Below are 23,616 nucleotides of genomic sequence, written 5' to 3'. Positions count from 1 at the left end.
GCTCCCTGGTCATTTCCCTGCAGAAACCTGAAAATCCCCCAAAAGCGCTCTGAAGCCACAGCTCCGGTGGGGAGAGTGCAAGGGGAGAAAATGGCAATAAAAGCGTCGACAGCCGACTGCAATGCTGTCAAATGCTGTCAGGCCTCTAGGTAAATTGGCAGCTGTTAATCAAAGTGTTAATTACAGAAAGAAACCATTAAGAGCGTGTTCGTTTTAGCTTGTTTTCCTAGGCGCGCTCATCCGTGTAATTTATAAATCAGAGGGCAGATATATTCCTTGTTACGGCTCTGCGGATGGCTGGCTGCGGGCAGGATGGTCTGTGCCGTTATATCTCGGCTGTGGAGGAAACGGGAAACGCAGGTGCAGCCTGGATGTCTCAAGTGCAGTTGTGTTTTTATTTAAAAGGTTAAACTTGCACAAACATTTTAGGTAGCACATCCTAATTACAGCATTGCTCCATTCTTTCAAAGTGAAATGTGAAAAGGCTGGTTTATTTAATTTGAAAGACATTATTGTGCAAGCGCGGTAGGTTCGTGCCCTCGTTTGACTATATTAGTTATTTCTCTGAGACTTTGCTGTGCTAATGCTGCAGTAAAATTTTAATTAGTGTATAGTTAACGTGGTCGGTGTTTTTAAACATGAAAACGGTTGTTTCACACCAATTTTGATTGACTAGTGTTAATGAAATAAGCTGTAGTGATCCTTTTTTATAATTGAAAAATGACTAATGCCTAGAAATGTTAAATCAGGCTAAAATAATGTAAGGATCTGACTTAAAACGAGAAACCAATTATTTATTCTCTGTTTTCCATTGGTGTTGCAAATTGAGTATTTATGTTCCAAGAGATTTCAAAATTTGGAAAGTTATTTGGCTGTTGAAACATCTTTTAAAAATATTGCAATTCACCCTACCACAAGTTTGCTTCCCATCTTCCTTTTCCATCCTGAAAAAGTTAAAAATTTTGTGTTTAAAACCTCAGAACAGAAAATGGGGTGTTAGCCATGCAGGCAGAACCCCAGCCTGGATCCCTCATACTGTTCGCATTTCTCTGCAAGGTTTTCCTGCAAGTGGACGCTGCCCGTAAGTATAGAGTCTCAGTGACACTTTTGTCCCGTTTGCCAAAGGGAAGCGGATGAGTTGTCGCATCCATAGCGTGTGCGTGGTCGGCGCTGTACACGGGGACAGAGGTGAGAGATGGGTAACGTCAGAGATGGTGACGGGAACTTCCTTCTCAGCTCCATCGGTCAGCGTTTCCTCGTCTCCGCCGTGAAGCAGCAACACCTCGGGGAGAGAAGGGGCTGTTGTAGTTGGCTAGTTCTAAGTAGCCATGCACATGTTTATTTTTTTTTTTTTTTTTTAATCTTACAAAGCTTTCATGTTGTGTGGCAGTGGATGTCACTAGTTAGTAATGCAGTATGTAAGAGAAATATTTGTGCTCGATGTCTTTTTATCCTGTAGTTTCTTAATGACAAAATCAAAGAATGTGATTTATTTAGCTGTCACTGCTATTTCTGTGTATATCCTGCGATATTTTCTCTTATTCCCCTGCTCAAAACAAAGTCAATTTACTCTTCTTGATCTCTTTCACAAGGAGAGCTTTCCATTTCAAGGCTTTTTTTTTTTTTTTTACTCCCACCTCCAGAACTTTATCAGTTAGCCTGTAGCCCCCTTTGTATTTTGGCTCACTAACAGCTTTTAAGCAAGTTTTCAATGTCAGCATATTTTTTTTGTAGCGGAGCTGAGTCTGACAGTCAACATACAACGATTAAAGTTTGCTACATGTAAAGAAATAGCTACAGGGGAAAACATTAAAATTCCTGATTGTGGTGTGAATAGAAGCATTAGCAAGATGAAACCTAGACAGGCATTTGGATATGTGAACTCATCTGAACACATTACACAATATTATAATATTATGTGATAAGGTCTTGTAAGGAGTGTTGTTAATGCTGAAGGGAAAGTACATGGTGTTAAAGGTGTAAACCTGGTTTCTGGGTAGAAAATGAGCAGAGAGAGAGAAAATCAGAAATCAGGTGGTGGTTCTTCCCTTCATTCTCTATTCCTGTGCTTTCAACACACAGTCCTTTATTAAACTTCTGTTTACTCAACTTTTTATTAAACTTCAGAATAATGTTTTTTTTATTATTATTTTTAATTTGCTTTACACTTGTTTTGAAAAACTGAAGCTTTTCTTTAATATCATTCAGGGTAAGCATATATGAGACAACAGTTTCCAGCTGTATTTTTGAGGAAGCTGACCCGTATTGCATCTTGGCGTGCTGCTGATCTGTACTGGTTACCTTTGCCTGTTTGATGCTTTTGTTTATTATCACTGTGGCTTTTCTGAAGTTTATTCCCAATAACATTTTTTTTTAATAGCAAGAGAATTATTTATTCAATACCTGCTTTTTAATCAGACAGTGCAGGTATTGTCATGTCATCAACAGGCTACACAGAGATTAGTGCTCATAATGTGGGCATTATAATCTCTCCATGGCCCGATTACCATCTAAGACACTCTAGTGTCCTTCTGTAATAACTTTGCAATATCTATATTCCAGCGTTTGACAGATTTACAAGACAGCTACTGACTGAAAGGGCCAGGGCCAGTTCCCAGGAGAGAAATCTGTCCTTTCCGCCACCTCTTGGCAAGTTGGTCAGGAAAGCGTACCAGAAGTTTGATCTTGGATATTATGCCAGAGTCTTTTTGAGATGTTAAAGCCCTTGCATTTGGGTTTACCTGAGCAAGGAGGGGGATGAAGAAGGATGGGGAAAACATCCTTCTCAGGGTGATGAAGGGGGACCTCCCAACAGTTGGTCTCCCTGGCTTCATTTTGCTTGTGGTTCTGCTCCATGAATAATTTGATGTCCTGCCTCTATCAGTTTTTCCCACGTTGCTCTTGAGGGTTTTACTGGTCTCCATGGGACTCTGAATAGCTGAAACAAACCTTACGGGAGCGTCCCTAATTCCAGTTTGCCACTGCACGACACAGTAAAACCCTAGTCTGTCCGCAGGCTTGGGATGGCAGTATGTATTGGCTGATGCTTCAAAGGTTATTTTGCATCTCTCAGGGGCAAACCCTGTGTATTTTAAGGAGGAATTTTAAATCCTGTAGAAATTGATAACAGAACTCATGTGCGCTGAATACAAGGGGTTTTGAAAGGATTAGTAACAAATACGGAAAAATGGAAAAACTAGCTTTAGTAATGTACAGACAGTTGTTGAGAGGCAGCAGTGGAGAAAGGGATGTACTGGAAGGTTATTTATTTAAAAACATTTTAGCGTTGCTATTTTTTGCTACGTTCTTAACTGTTTGCAGTCTGTTCCTTTCTCTCCTCTCTGTGGTGGTAATCTTGGAGATCAGGGGAGGTGTGCTGGGTTTGGGGCTGTTTTGCAGCAGTTATCATAGTGGAGATGGCCATTCCTGCCCTGTTAGTGTTGTGCTATTAGAGAATTACAAGACCATCCTGGCTACGCTGTAGTTGTACCATTTTTAAGAGCATCATTTAAATACCCTAAATTATAGTCACAGGATCGTCTTGTTTTTGAAATATGGTTTTAAAGCATTGAAGCTGGCATTCAGAATCTTACTAGTGAAAATGATCTTCTTCTCCTTCTGTTTTCTTCAATGGCAGCAAGAAAACTGTGACCCTGCTTACGCAGAATTTCATGCTCCTTTATCTAATGTATTTGCACACTGATCACTTGTGAGTGGATTTCAGTTCTCAAAAGTAAATCTCTAGGAAAATTATAAACATATGTATTTAGAAGTCAGAAGTTGAGTAATTGGTTTTACAGTTTTAGAAGTAGCCAGTGCTTCTCTATAACTACTGTAATGAAATGAACAAAATAATAGCTAACGTTTGTGTTCTGTTTCTGTTCAAAGGGATGTGGTTAACTAACTAACTGTCATAACACCTCTTGGGAGTTGAGTAAATAATTTGCAAATATCTAAATTTAAATGTTGGGAAACTTCAGAGGGTTGAAGTGGCACACCTAATGCGACGCAGTGAGGCTGGGGAAGACAAAAGCCAGAATACTTCTCAGAGGATGTTTTCCAATTCCCAACTTTGTTCGTGTTTCCTATGCTAAGTGCTCTGGTAAACCTGCTTTTAAAAACAAACCAAAGTGAAAGTTGAGCTAAAATCTGTCAGTCTAGGATGTCTGGACTGGTAGGAAGTAGCTTACATGAAACTTTCAGTTAAAGTAGCTGTTACAAACACATCATTCAAAACAATCAGTGGCTTTTGGTTGCATTGAAGTTTGGATTTCATGAGGAAGATTAGTTAATTGTGCTGGACCATCATAAACATTCAGATATGTTTTATTTACATGTCTTAAATCAGTGTGAATTACTATGGAGGGATTTTGGAACTGGAATGATACACTGAAACATGAATATTTGTATATATGAGAGCTTTGGGTTCTAAATTGAGCATTTGTAACCAAAGTGTATCTTAAAAAAAAAAAGTGTTCTCTGTAATTATGATTTTTCATAAGAAATCAGTGCACCCAAGGTAAAGCATAGCCAGATTTTGTATGCTTTTTAGGGAGACTTGTAGTGTGTGTTTTGGAGGTGATTGACAAGGGAATGGTGCAGGAATTTGTACCTGGAAAAATGGGACCTTTGCCCTGACGAGCAGTGCTGGACAGCAGAGCGGGAAGTAAATGCATCAAAGCTGCAATTAAACAAAGATGCAGAAAACAGATGACATGTAAAACTTAGTGGTGATACAGCCCTCATTTGAGAAGTAAAAACGTCCTAGGAACTGACATACGATGTTGGAGCATACCCAATCAGCAATTAGAAAGGTCTTGATGTATTTGCTTTATTTGTCGGTTGGCTTCAACAAAGGGTTTTCTCGGAGGAAGATAATTTTCTGAGTTCTTGTGGGAGAGTGTAGATGTTTCATGGCACTTACCAAGCTGAAGCCTCCACAGATTGCTTTAATTTGAAAGAACATTTTAAAGCAAATTGTAAAAATCGCTGATCTCTGTAGTTATGTTTTGCTTTGTAATGTGTGGCTCCAACTTGAATTCTATCTTCTTGGGTATTAACCATCTCAATGTAAACGTAAGACTGTCTTTGGACAATGCTGTAGGATGTATGTGGTGAAGGTATAATGTAAAAACATATAAATCAGCACATTTTAAATCTCTGCTAGGCAAAGCAAACCTGTTAACATATCAAATTGTGGAGGTAAACTGTGGGTTTTAAAATATACTCTTCAAAATTGGCTAGGTATTGCATCTTAATGGATTTTTGAGAAGAGACACATTTTAAGTAAAGTTTTATCATTGTAGCTTAACTGCCTCTTCATATGGTGGTATCTACACAGGCAATAGAAACATTCTGTCCTGCAATTGCGCTGAATGTTTTTAAAGTGAGGAAGCACAGGACATAAGGTTGCTAACTTGGCCATAGTCTGTATAAAAGATATTATATAAACCTATTTCTCAGGTAAATAGTTTATACCTATTACTATTTATTTATATTATTGAAGAACTCTGATCAAGATAAGGAAGACCATTGTGGTAAGTGATGTAAGTACGTAAACCAATGTAATGTTTATGTATGTGCCACCCTGACTTGCATTTTGTATGCTGCAATATAAATTATATACTTCCTTTCTTTTTTTTCTTTCTCTTCTGCTGAAGTGTTATTTTTCTGTGAATGGAATGCCATAAGCATACATGAGTATCAGTCAGATTCTCTTCGTGGTTTTGCTAACACTGAGTGATAAACAATAATATCAGCTGTCAGTTGCAAAGCAATGTTTTTTTTATGAAATAGTAAGAAGAATTCTCTCTAGAGACATGACAGATTGTACTAGTGCCAATCAAGCCTTGGCAGTTCTGTCATACTGATAGCTTGGACTCCATAAATATTCTTTTCTGTAACTTTCTTGCTGGAGTGAAAAATAGAACTTTGTTTAGATGCTGTCTATTCAGCTAAGAGTGTAAGTTTAAACACCACACAATGGAAGATGGAGTGACCTCATCCTGATTTACAGTGCAAACAGAACTGATGGGATGATTAAAGGGACATCAGTGGAAGATTAAGGCAGAATCCTTGGTATCTAGGCCCCGTGATTAGAGCGGGATAATGAAGCAGCAATAAGTGAGTGAGCAGCAGATCAAGATCCCGCACAGGCGATTGCTCCCAAGCAGCTGCACCCTGCCACGGTGGCATCAAAAGAAGAGTAATTTGCTTGCTATGCCTGTGATTGTTTTAGCTCCTGAGTTTCCCCTGCAAAATCCTGATGGATCTAATTTTATCTTTTTTTCTTTTTTCTTTGTCATGGTGAGGTCAGAGTGATGGTGGATCAGAGCCCAACACAGGCATTTGGGGCAGAGCTGCAAAAGGGATTTTAGTTGGTTGCTGACTAAAATCTGGAGCTATGGTGAGGTGCCCTTCCATAGCAGTGTCCCAGTCTGTGCTCTCCTGTCATGTCATGGATCTGATCCTTCTAGAGAAATTAGAAGATCAAGTAAATGAGGTCTCCACAATTCCTCTAGAAATGTAATAGTCATACTCTCAGAAAATAAATTTTATCCTCAGGTAAAAGATGTTTGTTTTAAGATGGCAGTACTAAATAATTTCTCAAATGACAAGTCAAACAGTAGCTCAGTATGATGGAAAAAAAGATAAATTTGCTTTAAGTTGCACTTTTATCATGCTTATACTTTAGGTGTGACAGATAAATGGAATAATAATTACTTAAACATAAAGTTACCTTTATGCTTTGTTTCAATATACACATTTAATTCTATAGTCTAAATGATACTCTTACACCTAGGCTAACCTATGTTAAAACTGTCTTTCTGAACGTTAACTGAAGTCGCAACGTGTTTCACTGAACCAAACTTGTGTGTGTTTGAATGGGTGTGCATCATTTTTTATGATGGCTCTGCTAGCACTGACACAGGTCAGTTTGACTTTTTGCCCCGTGCTTAAGAAGTCAGTATAAAAAATGGGTTTATGAAATTTGATCTGTACATCTTGTATTTGCTGCCCAAAGCTATTAATTGGTGCCCAGAGAGAATGAACAGCAGCACAAAACACTTCCTAGATTTTTGGGAACTAGACCTGGGAAGAACATTTTGAAAAATTTTAAAGGTATTGTTACTCTTAATTTTTTTTCTTGTTAAGCATAGGCAAAGAAAGTAGCATTTTATGAGAAGCACAATATTTTTCTCTGTAAAAGGGTATCTTCTTTTATTTTAATATAGAAATAAAGTTATAGATCACAGCAGGTCTAAGTGTTTACCCATTGGAAGAATAAGAAGTAGTGGCAAAACATGATGAGAAGCTCTCTTCTCCCCCTTCCCCCCCCCCCCCCCTTTCTCTTTTCTTTCTCTTCCAGGTTACTTTTGTCAGAAATTAATGCATGTTTAGTAGGAAATATACAATGGAAAAGAAGATTTTAAACCCAAGAAAAACAACAGCCAGACTAAGGGCCAAGTGAAGCTGTTTAATAATTTTGGTGTTTTATTTCGTTTATTAAAAGCTCTTGAAGAGATTTAAATTGTCAATATCCATTTTATCTGGAAGTCCTGTATGCTTGGCAGTATGCGTATATCATTCTTGCTCAGCTGTAAGTCCAGTAGCACACAAACTTATCACCACATTTTTCCAAACTGTTAGTTAACAGATATCCCAGTCACCGAGCAGAGACAGCCTTTACTGGGATGCCATCTCTTTTCACAGCTTTCAAACTCTCTGTACAGCCCTTCTCCTTAGGGGCACAAATATGTTATGTAAATGCCAAGATACTTAGGGGAGGATCTCATCTGTTAAGGTTTAGTGTTGAATGCAGCTTTCATTTTAGGGCAGATTCTACCCAGTGCTGTGGGATCAAGGAAGACTTTCAGGTTCTTTGTCCAAAGCCCAAATTTGTGCATTTCTGATAGTTAAAAAACAGCCATCACACCTCCCCAAATCCTCCTCCCAAATTTTAGAGTTTAGAACCATGTTATACAGGCGCAGTATTTGAAATATCACTTTGATGTGTTGTAAAAGCAATCATTACATTAAAAAATTGTTTTTTGTTTCAATAGTTATGTGGAGGGAGGGGATGCGAGTGCTAACTTTTAAAATTTGAAAACTGAACACCTGGAGATAATTATATTTTTAAATGTTTTCAGGCTGAGTCAGAGTTAATGGCAAATGGGAACCGTATTAGATTGGCAGATGATTAGTAGAATTTATCATTATAATGTGCTTAGCATAATAAGCATGGTGGTCCTTATTATTCAGTGACAGTTTGTATAGTAATTTTTCCATTAAAAGACTATGTCAGTCTGTCAATAAATACATTCATTAGATCAAGTATGCCATGCTTAAAACATGTCTGGTTTCAAAAATAATACTATCTTTCTCCAATAAGACAAGACATCAGTAGCATTCAGATGGTTTACAAAACAGACCTTAAGCAGATTTCACTTAAAAACATGAATTTTACAAAAAGACTGAAACATTAAATATAAGCAAATCCTACTAGCAGCCCTACCTCTACTTAGACATAAGTCAACACGAAACAGGTCCAGGCAGGTTATGAAAAAATTAGCTGAAAAGTCTTCTCATTTTGTTAATAAACTGCACGAGTCGTGGTTACATACAGAAGGAGTGAGTGAAGGTTTCACGTATTTGCAATGTTATAATATGTCTTTCAGAAATTGTCCCAAAATTCTAGAAAAAGCTCGTTTGGCTTTTTTTTGTGTGTGCCTGTGTGTGTGTTCAAAATGATACATCTGTCTGTAGAATGGAAATTCTTTCTGACAGGTAGACTGTAGTCTTGGTGTGTGATCAGCCATTAGCCTTAGTTCTCTTAGGTCAATTTTTTTGATTACCAGCAGTTTAAAACACTTTCTTTTTATATTAACTCACTTGTTTGGTGCTATGAAACATTCATGCAAATAGTAGTCAATAACATCTCAGTTTAGTACGAGAACAGTATCATTATCAGGTAAAGTTAATATTTTGTCTAGTTTATTCCTAATGATGAGACGCAAGGAGGTACTCGATCTTATTCTAGTTCCTTTCTCTTCTCATCTGCCATGTTTCTCCAAGGAAGTAACACTCTCTTTTCCTTTAAAAAAAATAAATATAAAAAATCAAAACAAACTCCCAAAGATTGCATTAGTCATCCACTGGTTTATTGGAGATTATTTGTAACTGTGATAAGAACTTGGACTTTGAATTTTCTAAATATACAGGAGGTGGAAGAGTATTGAGCCATTTTTCTCATTATCTCACAGAGTAATCTCACAGGGTGTAGCATTGCTGAACTAATGGCCCTCAAATAGTAACTTATCGGAGCTGCTCAGGGATTCTTGCCATTGCTATAAAAAGACATTTGGTAATAAGCAGTATGTCATATTAGAAGCACAGCCATTTATTAGAACATAAATATGCCAGCATACTTCACTACAAACTTTTCAGTGGCATCTGGTTCTAGAAAACTAAGTAGATGATTTTGAACATCACAGATAACTAGTTGCTCTAAATACTATAATTTTAAAGCAGTTAAGATGGGTGATAAATTGTGGCATTTGTTACATATTTCTGTTGAGCATTTCACCTGACCTCTCAGAGCTTTTTGGTGAATACTAATTAAGTGGTGACTCTCTTGCAGAAGGTTTGTTAGGTGGTTTGCACCCATTTTGCAGTTAAACAGAGAAACACACACATCACTTGGCTCAGTCTCAGAGATAATTCTTGACTGGACTTTCCTAGTCTAAGGTCTATGCGTTGGGTTTGGGGGGGTTGGGGTTTTTTTGTTTGTGCGTGTGTGGGGATTTTTTTTTTTTTTCCCTGAGCTAATGAGCATATTTGAAATCCTGCTTCCCCACCCTTGTAAGAAAGTAGCTTGCCAGATGTTAGACTCCTATGTCTTCCTCTTGCACTGCTGGAGCAGCTTAACTTTTTGGCCCTGGTTATTGCTGTTGCACTCTCTTACAGTCTTGCTGGCAGGAGCCGTGCAGCGGGTGATGTGCCTGGCCACACTGGTGCGGGGTTGGTGCTGTCTTGTTGATGGCTTCCAGCTACGAATGGAGTCCTGGTTGGTCATCACCTGAGTGGCATATGACTGCTGTATTTAGGATTGGGGGGGAAATAGGTCGTATAAGCAGAACACAGATGTATTAATTTACATTTTCCAGAGCATTACGGACTTCCATACAGGTTGCACTGGACTTGACTTTCACTCTTGGCTGTAGTTGTAACTTAATGAGTAGCCTGCTTCTTTCACAGCTTAATTAAACTTAAGTCAAAATTCGTAAACTGATCCTGGGATTGATTGGTGGTGGATTTGGGGACCTTTAACAATACTTGACTGAGAAAGAGGTGTTACCACTGCCAAAGAGAAAGGTGCTTTTCCACCCCCTTGGTGGACCTGTTAATTCTTGGTTCTCTCTTAGATCTGTGGTTTGCATATGCTTGATTGCCAGGCATGTCTCTTAAGCAGGTGTTGATTACCCAGGTCATCGAGGAATCACAGGTGTCCCAGTATCAGTCCAGCAAATGGTCAATTAACATGTCCATGTGTAGGCAGAGCTGGGTACTCCCTGAAGCTGTCAGGTGTTTTGTGTCTGAGAATTCATTGTTCCAAAGAACTACCTTTATAATATAAGCTATTTTAACCAAAATGGTGCTAGCAATATATTAATGTTAATGGTTTAATGTTGATTAAATAATTTGTTTTCCAACACATTCATTGATGGAACCTGGCCACTCTTAATTCAAATGTTCAGATTTTTTTTTTTTTTTTTGTGTGAAATAATATCTGTTGCTCCTTTTGATGTTGTTCCTAAATAGAAATCTTCCCTAAACTGGTCATACTATGAAAAAAATTAGTAGGGTTAATAAGAGGAAAACAAAACAAAAAAAGCCACAACAGCCCAAAACCCAATGTAGGTCAATACTTCAGCTGCTGTTCTCGGGGTTGTTCCACAATGAAGGTCTAGTAGACCATACCAAAAGGTTGTCATGGAGTGGAAGTTAAAATGTTGGCTCCGATGTGATTTTGACCATTAGGGGACATACCTAGAGATAATTGTTATCCTTTGAGGAAATCTGATATTTAAGCTTGCTTGGCCTCAGGATAGGTGTCTCTCTGCTTTGTGTGTCTGAGGTCTAGGTTTGATTCTCACTTTCTTGTTCTTTAAGATGGAGAGAGAGTGGGGAGTGTTATTAAAAGCTAAGCTTTAGTGGCTGAGGAATGTAGCTCCCAAAGTTAAAAGAGATTCCCATAACTGACTGGGGACCCGCAATGAGTGGAGCCTCATGGACTGCAGTGAGGCTTGAATCCTCTGTGCTCTGTGTGTGGCAGGGGACCTCCCAAGCCAATAAAGGAAAAATGTTAATGGAGTAAATGACAACATGAAGTATTTAAGAATTGTTTCTTTATGGCAGCTTAAAACCCCCCCTTTTTTTTTTTCCTCTGTTTCAGAAAGAAGACACAGCTCCTCCAGCAAGCCGCCTTTGACTCCTCCCTCCTCTTCAGTATTTTCCCTCATTTCATCTTTCCCTTCAAAAAACAAAGGTAGCAGTGGAAGTGGGAGCAATCGTTCATCCAGTGGAGGTACTAGTGCATCATCATCAAATTCCAAGTTGTTGAAATCACCCAAAGACAAGCTGCAGATCAGCGGAAACAACAGGTTAATGCATTCGGTACAGCATAGCAAAGTTCCCCATGATAAAATGTGAGTATGCGTTTTGACAGAGAATTAAATGTTAATAGTTGCATAGACACTGCTATATCAATAGAATTTCCTTTTGTTTCAGAGGGGTTTTGGTTTAAGAGATAATGACTTCAAACTCCTCCAGATCTCTTCCAGCAGCCTAGTCTAAGGTTATAGAAAATACACATGACTATGTTGAACAAGAAAAGCTGCGTCTTAAATAACTATAAATAAAGGTCATTTTACTAAGGGCTCTTAATTCTTTGATCTAATCTGCATACTTTGCTCATAAGGGAGTTTTAGCTCTGATTCAGGTGATTTTTGACCTGCATGTGCGAGATTGCAGAACTGAGAATATAATTTACTGTCGCAGAATGGGGAATTTCTCACTGGATGTAACAGGCCCATTCCAGTTGCTTTGGTGATACACTGTATCTGTGAATCCAAATAACAGTTTCTGAACTCCCTGATGACTTGCTGAAATACTTACAAGGAAATGGGGAAAAAAGGACAGAAGAGATTATGGACATCATAAAAGATGTGAAAATAAAAAAGAATAAGAAAACTGGTAACAAAGGAGGCAGGTCTACATTTGCATTGTGAATAGATCAGAGTATTGTTGAGTAATAACATATTTTAAGTACTTTTTATGATTTATGACTATAATTTTCAATTCCACCCCCCCTTGTTTTTCATAAATAATAGTATGACTCCATCTGTCAAAGTGGAAAAGATTCATCCAAAGATAGATGGTGCCCAACTGAAAGCTGCTGTTGGTCCAACTTGTTCTACTACTGTGAGTTCCTCAATAAAGACTGGCCTTAATTGTCCCTCAATACCAAAGCCACCCTTGCCTTCCCCTGGACAGATACTGAATGGTAAAGGTCTTCTCTCTGTGCCTCCATTTTTGGAAAAGAAACCTGAAGAAAATACAAATAATAGGAAATTTTTACATAAAAGATTGTCAGGTAATTGTTCTTAATTATTATTTGCTGTATTCCTCTTAGGAGTGTATCTATACAAATGCATAAATAGAATATATAAAAATAAGTATCAGAAGTAAATTAAACACTTCTATAACACTGTAACTTGTAATTAGGTATGTTTTATATATTAGAATTTAAATCTATAACTTGACATGCTCTTAAAGATGCAAACAACTTGACATGTAGCTATTGCTTTCAGAAACCATACAGACCTGAGAGGCCTGTCAGTTTTTACAGTTTTAAAGTTATGCTCTTTTACTATCTTCAAAGATTTTCTTTTCCTTCTTTCTATATGGAAGGTCCAACTGTACATAGAAAATGGAACAACTAGCACCTCATAAACTCAGAAATGTAAACCCAGTCTGTTCTTCACACTTTTTAAACATGGTAACTTTGAGTGTTAGTAGAATGGTAGAAAAGTTCTTAACACCAAAACCAACACCAAAAAAACACCATTTGTTTGTCACAGTTCATATTGGTGGTGACCTCTAATCCTAACATGCAAGATTTACTCCTGCTTTGGGGTCCCTTACAGCTGTAAATTTCTCCATTCTGTTTGTAGACTTGAGATCTGTATTTCAGCACACCATAAAATTGCTGAGAGTGTAGAAGATTTTATATGTACAATTTTATTGTGTAATTTTATTTATACCTCTGCCGGTGTTACATTTGAAAACAGTTTCCAATATGGTTAATTTTTATAATGAAAATAAATGTTAGTATTTCAAAATGTCTTTTGATAACTTTTCAATACTGTGTACCTTTGACAGAGAGAGAATTTGATCCTGATATATACTGTGGTGTCATTGATGTGGAAACCAGGAAACCTTGTACTAGGTCTTTGACATGCAAGGTAGGATATCTTAATCAGAATAAGATTATGTAAAGTTTTAATTCAATTTCCTGAGGAATATGACAGAAAACAGAAAATTACAAATTTTTGCCATCGGTAACTACTGCTGTAAATGGTACCTCTCAAAACATGTTGCCCAGAACCAAGAAGGAATTGTTTTCAAAGTTCAGTTAATTATTTATTCAAAAACATATTTCTTAAAGTAACCTGGAGATTTGTATTTTTGTATAAACCCTTTAAACATTGATGTTGACATGGGACAGATTATGTTACTCCACGTGTAGGTAGTAGGGGGCCAGCATGTTCTTCTTTTGGGGGATAACCTTTGGGTCATAGATCATGAATTTTAAAATTCCTCATAAGCATTAAAAGTATTATTTGTTTATGCAGGATTTAAATCAAGCTCCTCCCCTCTCACACACCCCCTTTCCTCCCAGCAGAGTCTGCAGCAGTTACTTTGCAGATTATTTGTGTAAATGCTAGTGCTGCTTGATGTACAACTACAGCCAACTCAGAAATGAGTCTTCTGAAAAAGCCACGGAGTATGCCTAGAGGTCAAACACTAAATGAAACAATCCATAAAAACTTTCAGTCAGATGAAATGTGTCCTTTGGCTCAAAAATCTTGGGGGACAGAGGGGTATCACTTTGTGATAGAGGGTCACTTGTGATAGTGATAGAGGAACCAAAAATCCAGATCCCCTGCAATTGTGTAATATTCAGCTACTTCCCTGCAAAGCAGCTAAACTGTCAGTAGGGGAAGCATCTGGTAAATAAACCACCTACAGAACAAAGGTAAGTGAAACTGGTACTAATGACCCAGAGGAACTGAACTTGAACACATTGCCCTTTTGGAATTACAGGGGGGGAGGCAATTGTTTTGCTAATAGAGGAGGGAAAAGCTTCAAGATTTTTATGAGAGAAGTAGGCAAATCAAAAGTGTAAAAGAAAGAAAGTAAAAACATTTCTCAGCAATTCCTTGTATTACACCTACTCATAAAATACTTTCTGGAATTGCTATTTGTGTCTGAATTCTGTGATGATAATTTTTACCTACTAAAATAAACCCAATCAAACCTTTTATGCCGTATGAAAAAAAGGTATTGTTGTATGTGACTTTAACAGTTCAGAAAAATAACTTCCGTCTATTTCACTTTACCTAGAATTTGTGCCATATATACACATATACATCTTACTATGTGTAGCATTCGGGACACTCAAAGGACCTTGAGTTCTGTCTGACTCTGGATTCTGCTGGGGTTTTTTTGTTTGTTTTTTTGCATTCCTTAACAAATGTAATCAAATAGGTATTTTCAAGGAATATATTAGTATATAGAAGGAAGCAAAGTATTTTTATAAATATTTTTCATATGTGCATCAAAAGTCTGATTTTAAACATTATTGTGTTAAATATTTTCATAAGTGAAAGTAAATATTTAGTATTTTTGGTTGTGCACTAGTTGGCAATTAAAATACCAATGTAAAAAAGATTTTTCAATTCTAGGCTTAACCTTATAAGAACTTTGGCAGTTTCTTTTTTTTTTTTAAAAAGAAATTTGAAAGCAGCCTTTTATTCAATTGCTGGGGTTTTTTATTTTGTATCAGACAGGGATATAACCATCCACCAACCAATGTTGAAGTTTTTCGAAGTCATTCTTCCATTTGTTTACTAACCATGAGTGTGATGATTTTCTCTGTTTTAGAGCTCTGGACACATGTTTTGAGTGTTTGATTTCCACAAATCTAATACCCTAGGATTAATGATTTATTCATGGTTTTGCAGACACATTCCTTAACCCAGCGGAGGGCTGTACAGGGTCGAAGAAAACGATTTGATTTGTTACTAGCTGAGCACAAAAGCAAAACCAGGGAAAAGGAACTTCTTCGACATTCGGATCATCATCAGCAGATGCCCCCTCTCAGGGAACCACATCCCTCACCTACTAAAACTTCCCAGGAGCTGCACCAAAATTCTCATGGAGTTACTCTTACAGAATCAAAGCCTTTATTACCTAATAAACCCAAACCTCACCCCCCCAGTCTTCCAAGGTAAGGAAGAATCTGCAGATCTATGGTATGAAATTAATACTGGCAGCTTCATCAGGTGGATTTTGAAAGAGCGATATGGATCTGTTGGACTGGGCAGTATTATTGCTCTAGGCCTGGTGACTGCAAGTAGCAATTATATGCTGAGCTGTAACTCCTAGCGAGGAGGGTTTGGTGTTTGAAATAGTAAAAGTTGACTTGCATCACTGAAAGCAGTTCAGCAATGATTGGGCAATGCAGCTTTTCCAGGGGTACCATACCTCCTGTTCTTCCTCTCAGTACATGTGTTATGAGACTATGGGAAATATCAGGAGTCTGTTAACGTAGATTTCCTTCTGTCAGTAATAGTAAGTACTTAAGCTTGTCAATTTTAACTAGACTTAGTTCGATAACACCTTTACTGCTTGCTTTGCCCAGGCCTCCAGGCTGTCCAGCCCAGCACAGTGGAAATGCCCCTAGCGAGTCTCCTTCTGTCCACGAGTCCCCGCACCCTCCCTTGCCTGCAGCTGAGCCAGCATCTCGGTTATCCAGTGATGAGGGAGAATGTGATGAAAAAGAAGAGCCTGTTGAAAAACTGGATTGTCATTATTCAGGTCATCATCCTCAACCAGCCGCTGTACGTTTTAAGTAAAAGTTAACCTTGGTCTCTCACTGGCTCTGAACTTGTAAACAAATTACTTTGGGGGTTTTAAGGGTGGTTTTCTATTGGGTATGTGATTTTTATTTTTTTTCTTAGATCTTAAGAAAATTATTTTGTTGCCTACTAGGCAGTGAAGGTTTAACTGTAGTTGCAAATTAAACGTGCTAAAGAAATATGTTTGGAGCTCACTTCCCCAATCCAATAGAAATCAAAATGCCAAAATACTGAAGATGAAATTGGTAACTGCTCTAAAGGGCTGTGGTTTTAGAATAAGGACATGCAAACAGTGCCTTTTTGGTGAGATTTTATTATTGGACACCCCCACCACATGCACCCCCCCCACTCCCACCCCCCCATTTTTTACTCAAGGTGCCAGTCCTCACAGTAAAGGTAGCAGTAATGTGTTGTTCTAATATTTAATTCTTGACAAAAGCTAGTGAGTAACTAAAAGCACAAGCTTTATTGCCTAGCCTGTATATCATATTATCTCCTTTTTTTAAAAAACAGACTACGAGCAGATAGCTGATAGCTCCTCAGAAGCAGATGTTACATATATATGTTATGGTTTTTCTACACACACACAAACACACACTACTGTCTTTCCCTGTTTAATCAGAGGGACTCAAGTTTGACCGCTGCTTTTGGGCATACATATGGGAGTATCAGATGGAAAGAAAATGATCCCAATATACCAAGGCCAAAAATTTAAAATAGTTGTTATACCAGAGAAATAAAAATTCTAATTTATATTTTTTATCCTTGATTTAAACATCTAAAAGCATATTCATTTAGCAATATTTATGTATAAACAAGTGCATTTTTATTCAGAGAGTTGTTACTGAAAGTAGAAAACACCAATAAAAATCTGTCTTTTCAGTTTTGCACATTTGGTAGTCGGCAAATTGGAAGAGGTTATTACGTGTTTGACAAGCGGTGGAACCATATTCGATGTGCACTTGACTTCATGTTGGAGAAGCATCTTAATTCACAGATGTGGAAGTGAGTAGAAGCAAAAGAGTTCTTATTCTTCTTGGTATTTGTAGAAATACGTGAAGCCTGTGATTCTAGTTAAAGAACAGTGATTGTGTGTTCAGGTTAATTGGATCAAAAGTTGATAGTCTATGATTTACGTTTTTTGCAACAACTAACAATTTAATAAAATATTTTAGTGGCATTAATCAACCTCGAGATACAATCACTTCAATGTAGCATTATTAGACTGGGTATTATTCTGAAGAATGGTAGCTACGTAGGTTTTTGTTTGTTTTTCTGTTCACCTGCAGGAAAATTCCTCCAGCATCTAGTAACACAGCATCAATTCGTGCACCACATCGGACAAACTCGACGCCTGCTTCACAGTACGGTGTCAGTGCAGCAGGTTTCCTCTTACCCACCACGGTTATGTCATCGCCAGCATTGGTATCTCCTTCCTGTGTGTCTCTGAATAATAAATCGGTACCATCACATGGAACGACACTAAATGCCAATCCTGCTACTTTGGGTGCAGTGGATCCTGTCTGCAGTATGCAATCAAGACAAGTGTCTTCATCCCCTTCAACACCTACAGTGCTTTCCTCTGTACCTTCACCTATGCCCAGCAAACCTCAAAAAATGAAATCCAGCAAATCTTTTAAACCTAAGGAATCTTCTGCTGGCAGTGGCACCTGTAACAGTACCGGCAGCGTCAGTAGCAGCAGCGGCTCAGGAAAGAAGCGTAAAAACAGTTCCGCACTGCTAGCACCTTCTCATTCCACAGAGTCCTTCAGAAAAAACTGTGTGGTTAACTCTGGAAACTCTGGGACCTCCTATCATCCATCGGTGACAGCTTCGTCCCACAGCGTTGGCCTCAACTGTATGACTAGCAAAGCTAACTCTGTTAGCCTCAAACATGACCAATCAGGGAGGGGTCCTCCGACTGGAAGCCCTGCAGAATCGATAAAGAGAATGAGTGTGATGATGAACAGCAGCGACTCCACGCTCTCCTTGGGGCCGTTTGTTCATCAGTCCAGCGAGCTGACTGTAAATTCACACAGCAGTTTTTCACATTCGCATACTTCCCTTGACAAATTAATAGGAAAGAAAAGAAAGTGCTCACCTGGTTCAAGCAGCATAAACAGCAGCAGCAGCAGCAAATCAAACAAAGTTGCCAAATTGACATCGGTGAACAATGTTCATGCAAAACACACTGGTGCAATCCCAGGGACGCAAGGACTGATGAACAATTCTCTTTTTCATCAGGTATGAAATTTTGTCTCGAACTAAGCCAATATGAACATGCCTCTTCACATGCTTGTATTACATGTGTTCTCTTAATCATTAGCTAGCCAACTCCAGATCTTATTCAAGTAAAAGATAGTTCTCTTATTTGTCCACTATTCAGTGTTTTAATAGTACATTTACACAAGATTTTATAAACTCTCTCATAAAGTGTAGCTCTTTTTTTTTTTTTTTAAAGTAACCTTAAATATGACATTCCAAGTTCCTTAGATGTTGCCTGTGAATTGCTCTCAGATGAAATTCAGTCTTTAAAAATTCACACTTTAAAAAAAAATAATTTTAAAAGTAAATCTTGCCAGCCAGCCAGGGAACTGAGCTGCACGTCTCAGCCTGACTTCTTGTTTCTGTGTCAGTAATAAACATTCTACAAAGTGGAACATAATGATGCTGATAACAGAACTGTGATACTGTGATAAAATAAGCTTATTATCCCAAGGTGTCATTGGCTAAGTTCGTAGTAATAATGAGATTAAATGTTATAAATAAGATAGAAACCTTTTGAGTCGGTAAAGCAAACAGATTTACTATAAAGGAAGCAGATCTCATGAATATGTAAGATCCCATTTTAAAAATGAGTTTGGGGTTTTGATCTTTTAAACAAATTGCAGTGGAAAAGTAGTGTATTGGAAGAGAAAGTTCTTGATAAGTTAGGATGAGAGATAATTTAGAAACCGGTAGCTCAGACTTCTTAATAATACTGTTAAAATTGACTTGGAGGATCATTTGGAGGGGTAAAAATAATTTGATACAGCTGGAGGAGAGTGTAGAAGATGGAATTTTAGAGAGTAGCTTTAGAACTAGATTTTTCAAGACTGAAAACCAAAGCAACTTTTTGTTGCCTCTGGTGCTAATAACCTGAAATCTGTGTACCTGGAGAGTTAGGAGGTCAGTAAGAGCTTTTTCAGAATGGTTTCTTAATTTTCAGTTTCAGCCATAGAGGAAGATTTTCACCATAATGTTTTGTTTACTGTAACAAAAAAAAAGCCTTCAGATGGCTGAATTCATTTGGACTTTTCTCATAGCTACTATTTCAACTATGCAATATAAATAAAGGAGAAATGTAATTTGAGTGAATTAAGGAAGGAAATCATGTCTGAAACCATTGTAACTTTAAAGAGCTTTAGCCTGAGAATTGTCAAGTCTCAGAGAAGGCAACCGCATGTTAGTGGTGTCGCATTGTGCCTGCCGATTCTCCCCAAAATATCTCGTTATCCAAAAAATGTCTAAGGGCATCTGCTATAACAGTCTGGCTCACTCATCCTTCTCTTTCTTTTGCTTGCTCAAAAGCCAAAGGCACGTCCCTGATAGCTGAATGCACCGTGGTGAGAAACGAACTGGACAATTTTCACTACAAGCAAAACCTCCATTTGGATTTCTGGACTCCAAGATGCCTTGAGTTTTCCCAACTTCCCATGGTCCTCAGGTGTGGAAATCTACTGGACTGTCACTTAAGGAATTTCCCTGAAGCCATGTCTGTAGCAGCGAATATACTAGAAATGGACACTGGATGAAGTTCAGCCACATAATTGCTCTTATCAGTGTTAACGGTGGTCTGGACTGTTTGCTACAAATCTGTGAGATTTTACTTACAGGAGTACATCATCTTGCCACTATTTGACATAGATTGGCTGGGCAAACGAATGTTTTCTGGGGGGAAATAAACGTTACTGTGGACTTATTTTTATACTGATGGTGTCTTTTGTAGGTGATAGCTAACCAGACAGACACCCTCAATGGCGAGGACCCCGTGACAAGGGGGAAGAATGTGTGAGGCACAATGGAAAGAAGCCCTCAAGAAGGGAATATGGCTTTAGTGTTTTTATAGCAATGTTCCTTTAATGGAATATAACAATAGCACAATTCAAAAAATAGTCTGTGTTTTGCCCAGCCTTTTGCAAGTAATTTGGGATAAGAAGCTATCAGGAGTTTAAAAAAAAACAAAACCAAACCAACAAAACAAACCCAACAAAAAACAGAAAAACTTGTTTGAGGCCATCAGAAAACAGAAAACAAGTATAAAAATGTCATACTTGCATGATACAAAACCTGTTTTCTATTCTTTTGAATAAGATTTGATTGCAGAAGTAAGAAAGATAATTTTGGTTTTTAAAAAATCCCAAACCATCAAACAGACAAAGGCAAATAACCTCTAAAACTATATGCCCAAAGAACGTATTTATTGACCTATACTGTATACCATAGGCCTTTGTTATTTAAAAAAAATAACAACTGTATTGGTTAAATTAGGCTGGATTTGCCTTCCAGCGGGTAAAAATAGCCCTTTTAAAAATAAATATTTAAAGTATTTAAATATTTTCTAAAAAACATAAAAGTCAGTTTCTTTATGCCTTGTTTGTAGAACTAAATCGTTAACATGTTATGCTTTCAACCACTCAGATTTTTTTCAAAATTCTGGAATAAATGCCAATTTGTCAGCAGAGTTCACCGTAAAGCGCAGATGTGTGCATCACAGTCATCCCACGCCTACCCAGGCTTTATGAATAAAGGGGGCTTTACACGGTTTTATATAGTCCAGTCAATTTTTATGAAATATTTTGTCTTGCTTCAAAACACCTCAAAAGTGAATTCCGCTAAAGGGCTTATTGTATTATGATTTGATTCGTCTGGATGTTTTTGTTAAGTGTTTAAACATCAGGTAAAGTCTCAAAACTGACTAAACTTTTATTAAGGGGGCAAAGCAAAGGAAAACAAATTCCTATCCAAGAAGATATTTTTTCTGCCTTAAAGGGGCACCAGCTATTGCTGAGAAGAGACAATCTGAGCCTGTCCAATTGTTCGCGTAGCCCAGCCTTCTCCCCAGTTCTGGTGGCAAGTAGTACATCAGGGAATCCAAAGCCACTCTGAGTAGCAGTTGCTTAGTTGTTTACCTAACGATGCTTTCAGTTTAACCTGAACTTGCTATGAAATCATTGTTACACAGCAAAACAACAAGAAGCCTCTATGCAGACACTTTGAATTGATACAAAAGATCACATTGAGAAAGCAACGTACTAGAGACACTTCTTATGCAAACTTTAAAATAAAAATAGACAACTTTTCAGGAACAAAAGGATTCGAATTTAATAAGATGCCCTTGTTGAAAGGATTGTTAGAACTGCAATTGGTTTAACGTAAAAGGAACCAAAGTGATATGCCACAAAGAGAAATCAAAGCGTATTAAATCCTGCACATTTGGAGTGAAATCCACGCTCTGATGAAGTCCCTGGGGCAGAGCTTCCACTTCAGGATAGCATCAGTCACAAGTGCAATTTGACTCTTGATAGACACAAAGGTAAAGGAAACAAAAATTTGGCAAGATTGAACACTAGCAAGTCTGTGATTGAACTCTCCTCTGTTTTTTTAAGGTTCTGTTGATCTGAAAGCATGAGGGCAAATTCGTGCTCCTTCGATAGCATGCAGACGTGTTAAAAAGTGAATTCCTGATCGCTGCTCGTACAGAGTCAGCGTCTGCAGTCACCTGCGTCGTGTGGGTTTAAGCCACTGGGAGTAAAGAGTTAGAACACCGTAAATTCTGTCTGCCCTTGAGCATAGACCTGCTTCAATATTATGTTTTAGATCTTGGTTATAAGCAGAACATTGTTCCTGACCTGAAGCTTTTATTGTCACATAGTTCTTACTGTAAATAATTAAGGAAGCTTAAAATTAATTTTCCTTGCAAAATTGAATTTGCAGTGGCTGGGTTGTTTCTAGACAGATTTTGGTATTAATTTAAGAGATACAGTTTTTATAGTCTTTCCAACTTCTCGTTATGACTCCTGCAGTTTTCTTAACCTAAAAAATTGCTGCAATGATGAACAAAGAATTATACAAGAAAAAAAAACATACTTTTGTATCTTTATTTTGGAATTTCTTGTTCTATTATAAATATTGAAGTATCCCTATTTCAGAAGACATATTTTGTTAATTGATTGTACATATTTAAATATGTATTTTTGCACAGGTCTTTTTTTCTTATATCCAGTTTTGGTACAATTGAGATCATCTAGTATTTATTTATTAATTAATTAAAAAAAAAAGCAAATACCTTTTTATAATTTGAAGTGGTTCACTGCCAAGCCAATAGTTAACATGCCTACTTCGCAACTTAAGGGATGCCTCCGTTTTGTGAAAGCTGTGTCCCTTTTCATGTCTTGGGAGTGGATACATGCAAACTATTGCCCGGGTCCTGCGGTCGGGTTCTGCCGCGGGAACCCGAGCGCAGGACTGGAGCCGAAATGATCGATACGGCATTGCTTATCAGTTGCCTGATTCCCAGAAGACTACATTTAGTTAAGTGACACACTGCTTCTCTTTTTTTAGTGTTTGTGTGCGTGTGTGTGCGTGCGCATTTGTGTGGGTCTCGTGGTTTAAAACTAACGGAAAAACTGAAAGTGCCTGATATAACTAGTTTTAAGCTTGGACTGTTTAGACAGCTTCTCCTTAAAAGACTTGAATGTTCAGTTGAAATTTTGGAGCTTGCTTTTTCCACCTATATATAATATATGTGTGCGTATATATATGTATGTGTGCGTGTATATATATACACATACATATATAGGTATTTTTTCTGAAATTAATGAGATGGGTTGACAAAAGAAAGCAAATGATGCTGGTAACTTTTGTAAAATCTTTTAATTAGAATAGCTTGTGTTGGAACAATCCCATTGATAACTCATATTTAATACAATGCCAAGGGTTTGAAATATGGTTTTAACCAGCAGTTTATTTAACTGTCTCATTTTGGGAAGGGAGGCAGGGAGGGGGGTGGTATTCATAAATGAAATAATTTAGAAATGTTCAAAACAGTTGATATTCCAGGAAAACAAAACAAAAAACAAGTAAGTACCTCTTAAAACCATTAAAAAAAAAAAAATGTGATTTCCAAATGACATTTCTAAGGCAGTTGTCTTCCTGTAAGAGTTCTCTTGCCAAGGAATCTCTCTCTCGTCTTTCACTCATTCTGTCCTGGAGGAGGGAATTGGGCTTAGAAAGATTCTTAAATGTTTCACTGTTCCGCAGAAAATAATCATTTTTACCTTTTGTGCAAGATATTTTACGTTTTAAAGATAATTTTAAAATGAGCACTACATAATGTCAATGTGAATGTAGGCCTTGAAAGCATCTTGCT

General features: G+C 37.6%; 1 protein-coding gene across 3 annotated transcripts in view; it reads left to right on the top strand.

Moving 5' to 3' along the window:
• The window catches only part of ATXN7 (ataxin 7), a 59,264-nt gene extending 38,838 nt beyond the window's left edge, over positions 1–20,426 (top strand). For 2 of the 3 annotated variants that reach the window (XM_010570955.1, XM_010570945.1), the window contains 8 exons: positions 11,456–11,708; positions 12,393–12,655; positions 13,444–13,526; positions 15,309–15,574; positions 15,989–16,187; positions 17,089–17,210; positions 17,495–18,449; positions 19,776–20,426. In XM_010570955.1, the coding sequence (XP_010569257.1) occupies positions 11,456–11,708; positions 12,393–12,655; positions 13,444–13,526; positions 15,309–15,574; positions 15,989–16,187; positions 17,089–17,210; positions 17,495–18,449; positions 19,776–19,793 (2,159 nt within the window). In that variant the 3' untranslated portion in view covers positions 19,794–20,426. The remainder of the gene's footprint in view (positions 1–11,455; positions 11,709–12,392; positions 12,656–13,443; positions 13,527–15,308; positions 15,575–15,988; positions 16,188–17,088; positions 17,211–17,494; positions 18,450–19,775) is intronic. The other variant, XM_010570936.1, reaches the window with a different exon arrangement.
• The last annotated feature ends 3,190 nt before the right edge of the window (positions 20,427–23,616 follow it).

Source organism: Haliaeetus leucocephalus, unplaced genomic scaffold, assembly GCF_000737465.1.
Source record: "Haliaeetus leucocephalus isolate CR32 unplaced genomic scaffold, Haliaeetus_leucocephalus-4.0 Scaffold2, whole genome shotgun sequence".
Lineage (NCBI taxonomy): Eukaryota > Metazoa > Chordata > Aves > Accipitriformes > Accipitridae > Haliaeetus > Haliaeetus leucocephalus.
Note: the sequence above shows the minus strand (reverse complement) of the source record. Positions and strands in the feature narration are given on the sequence as shown.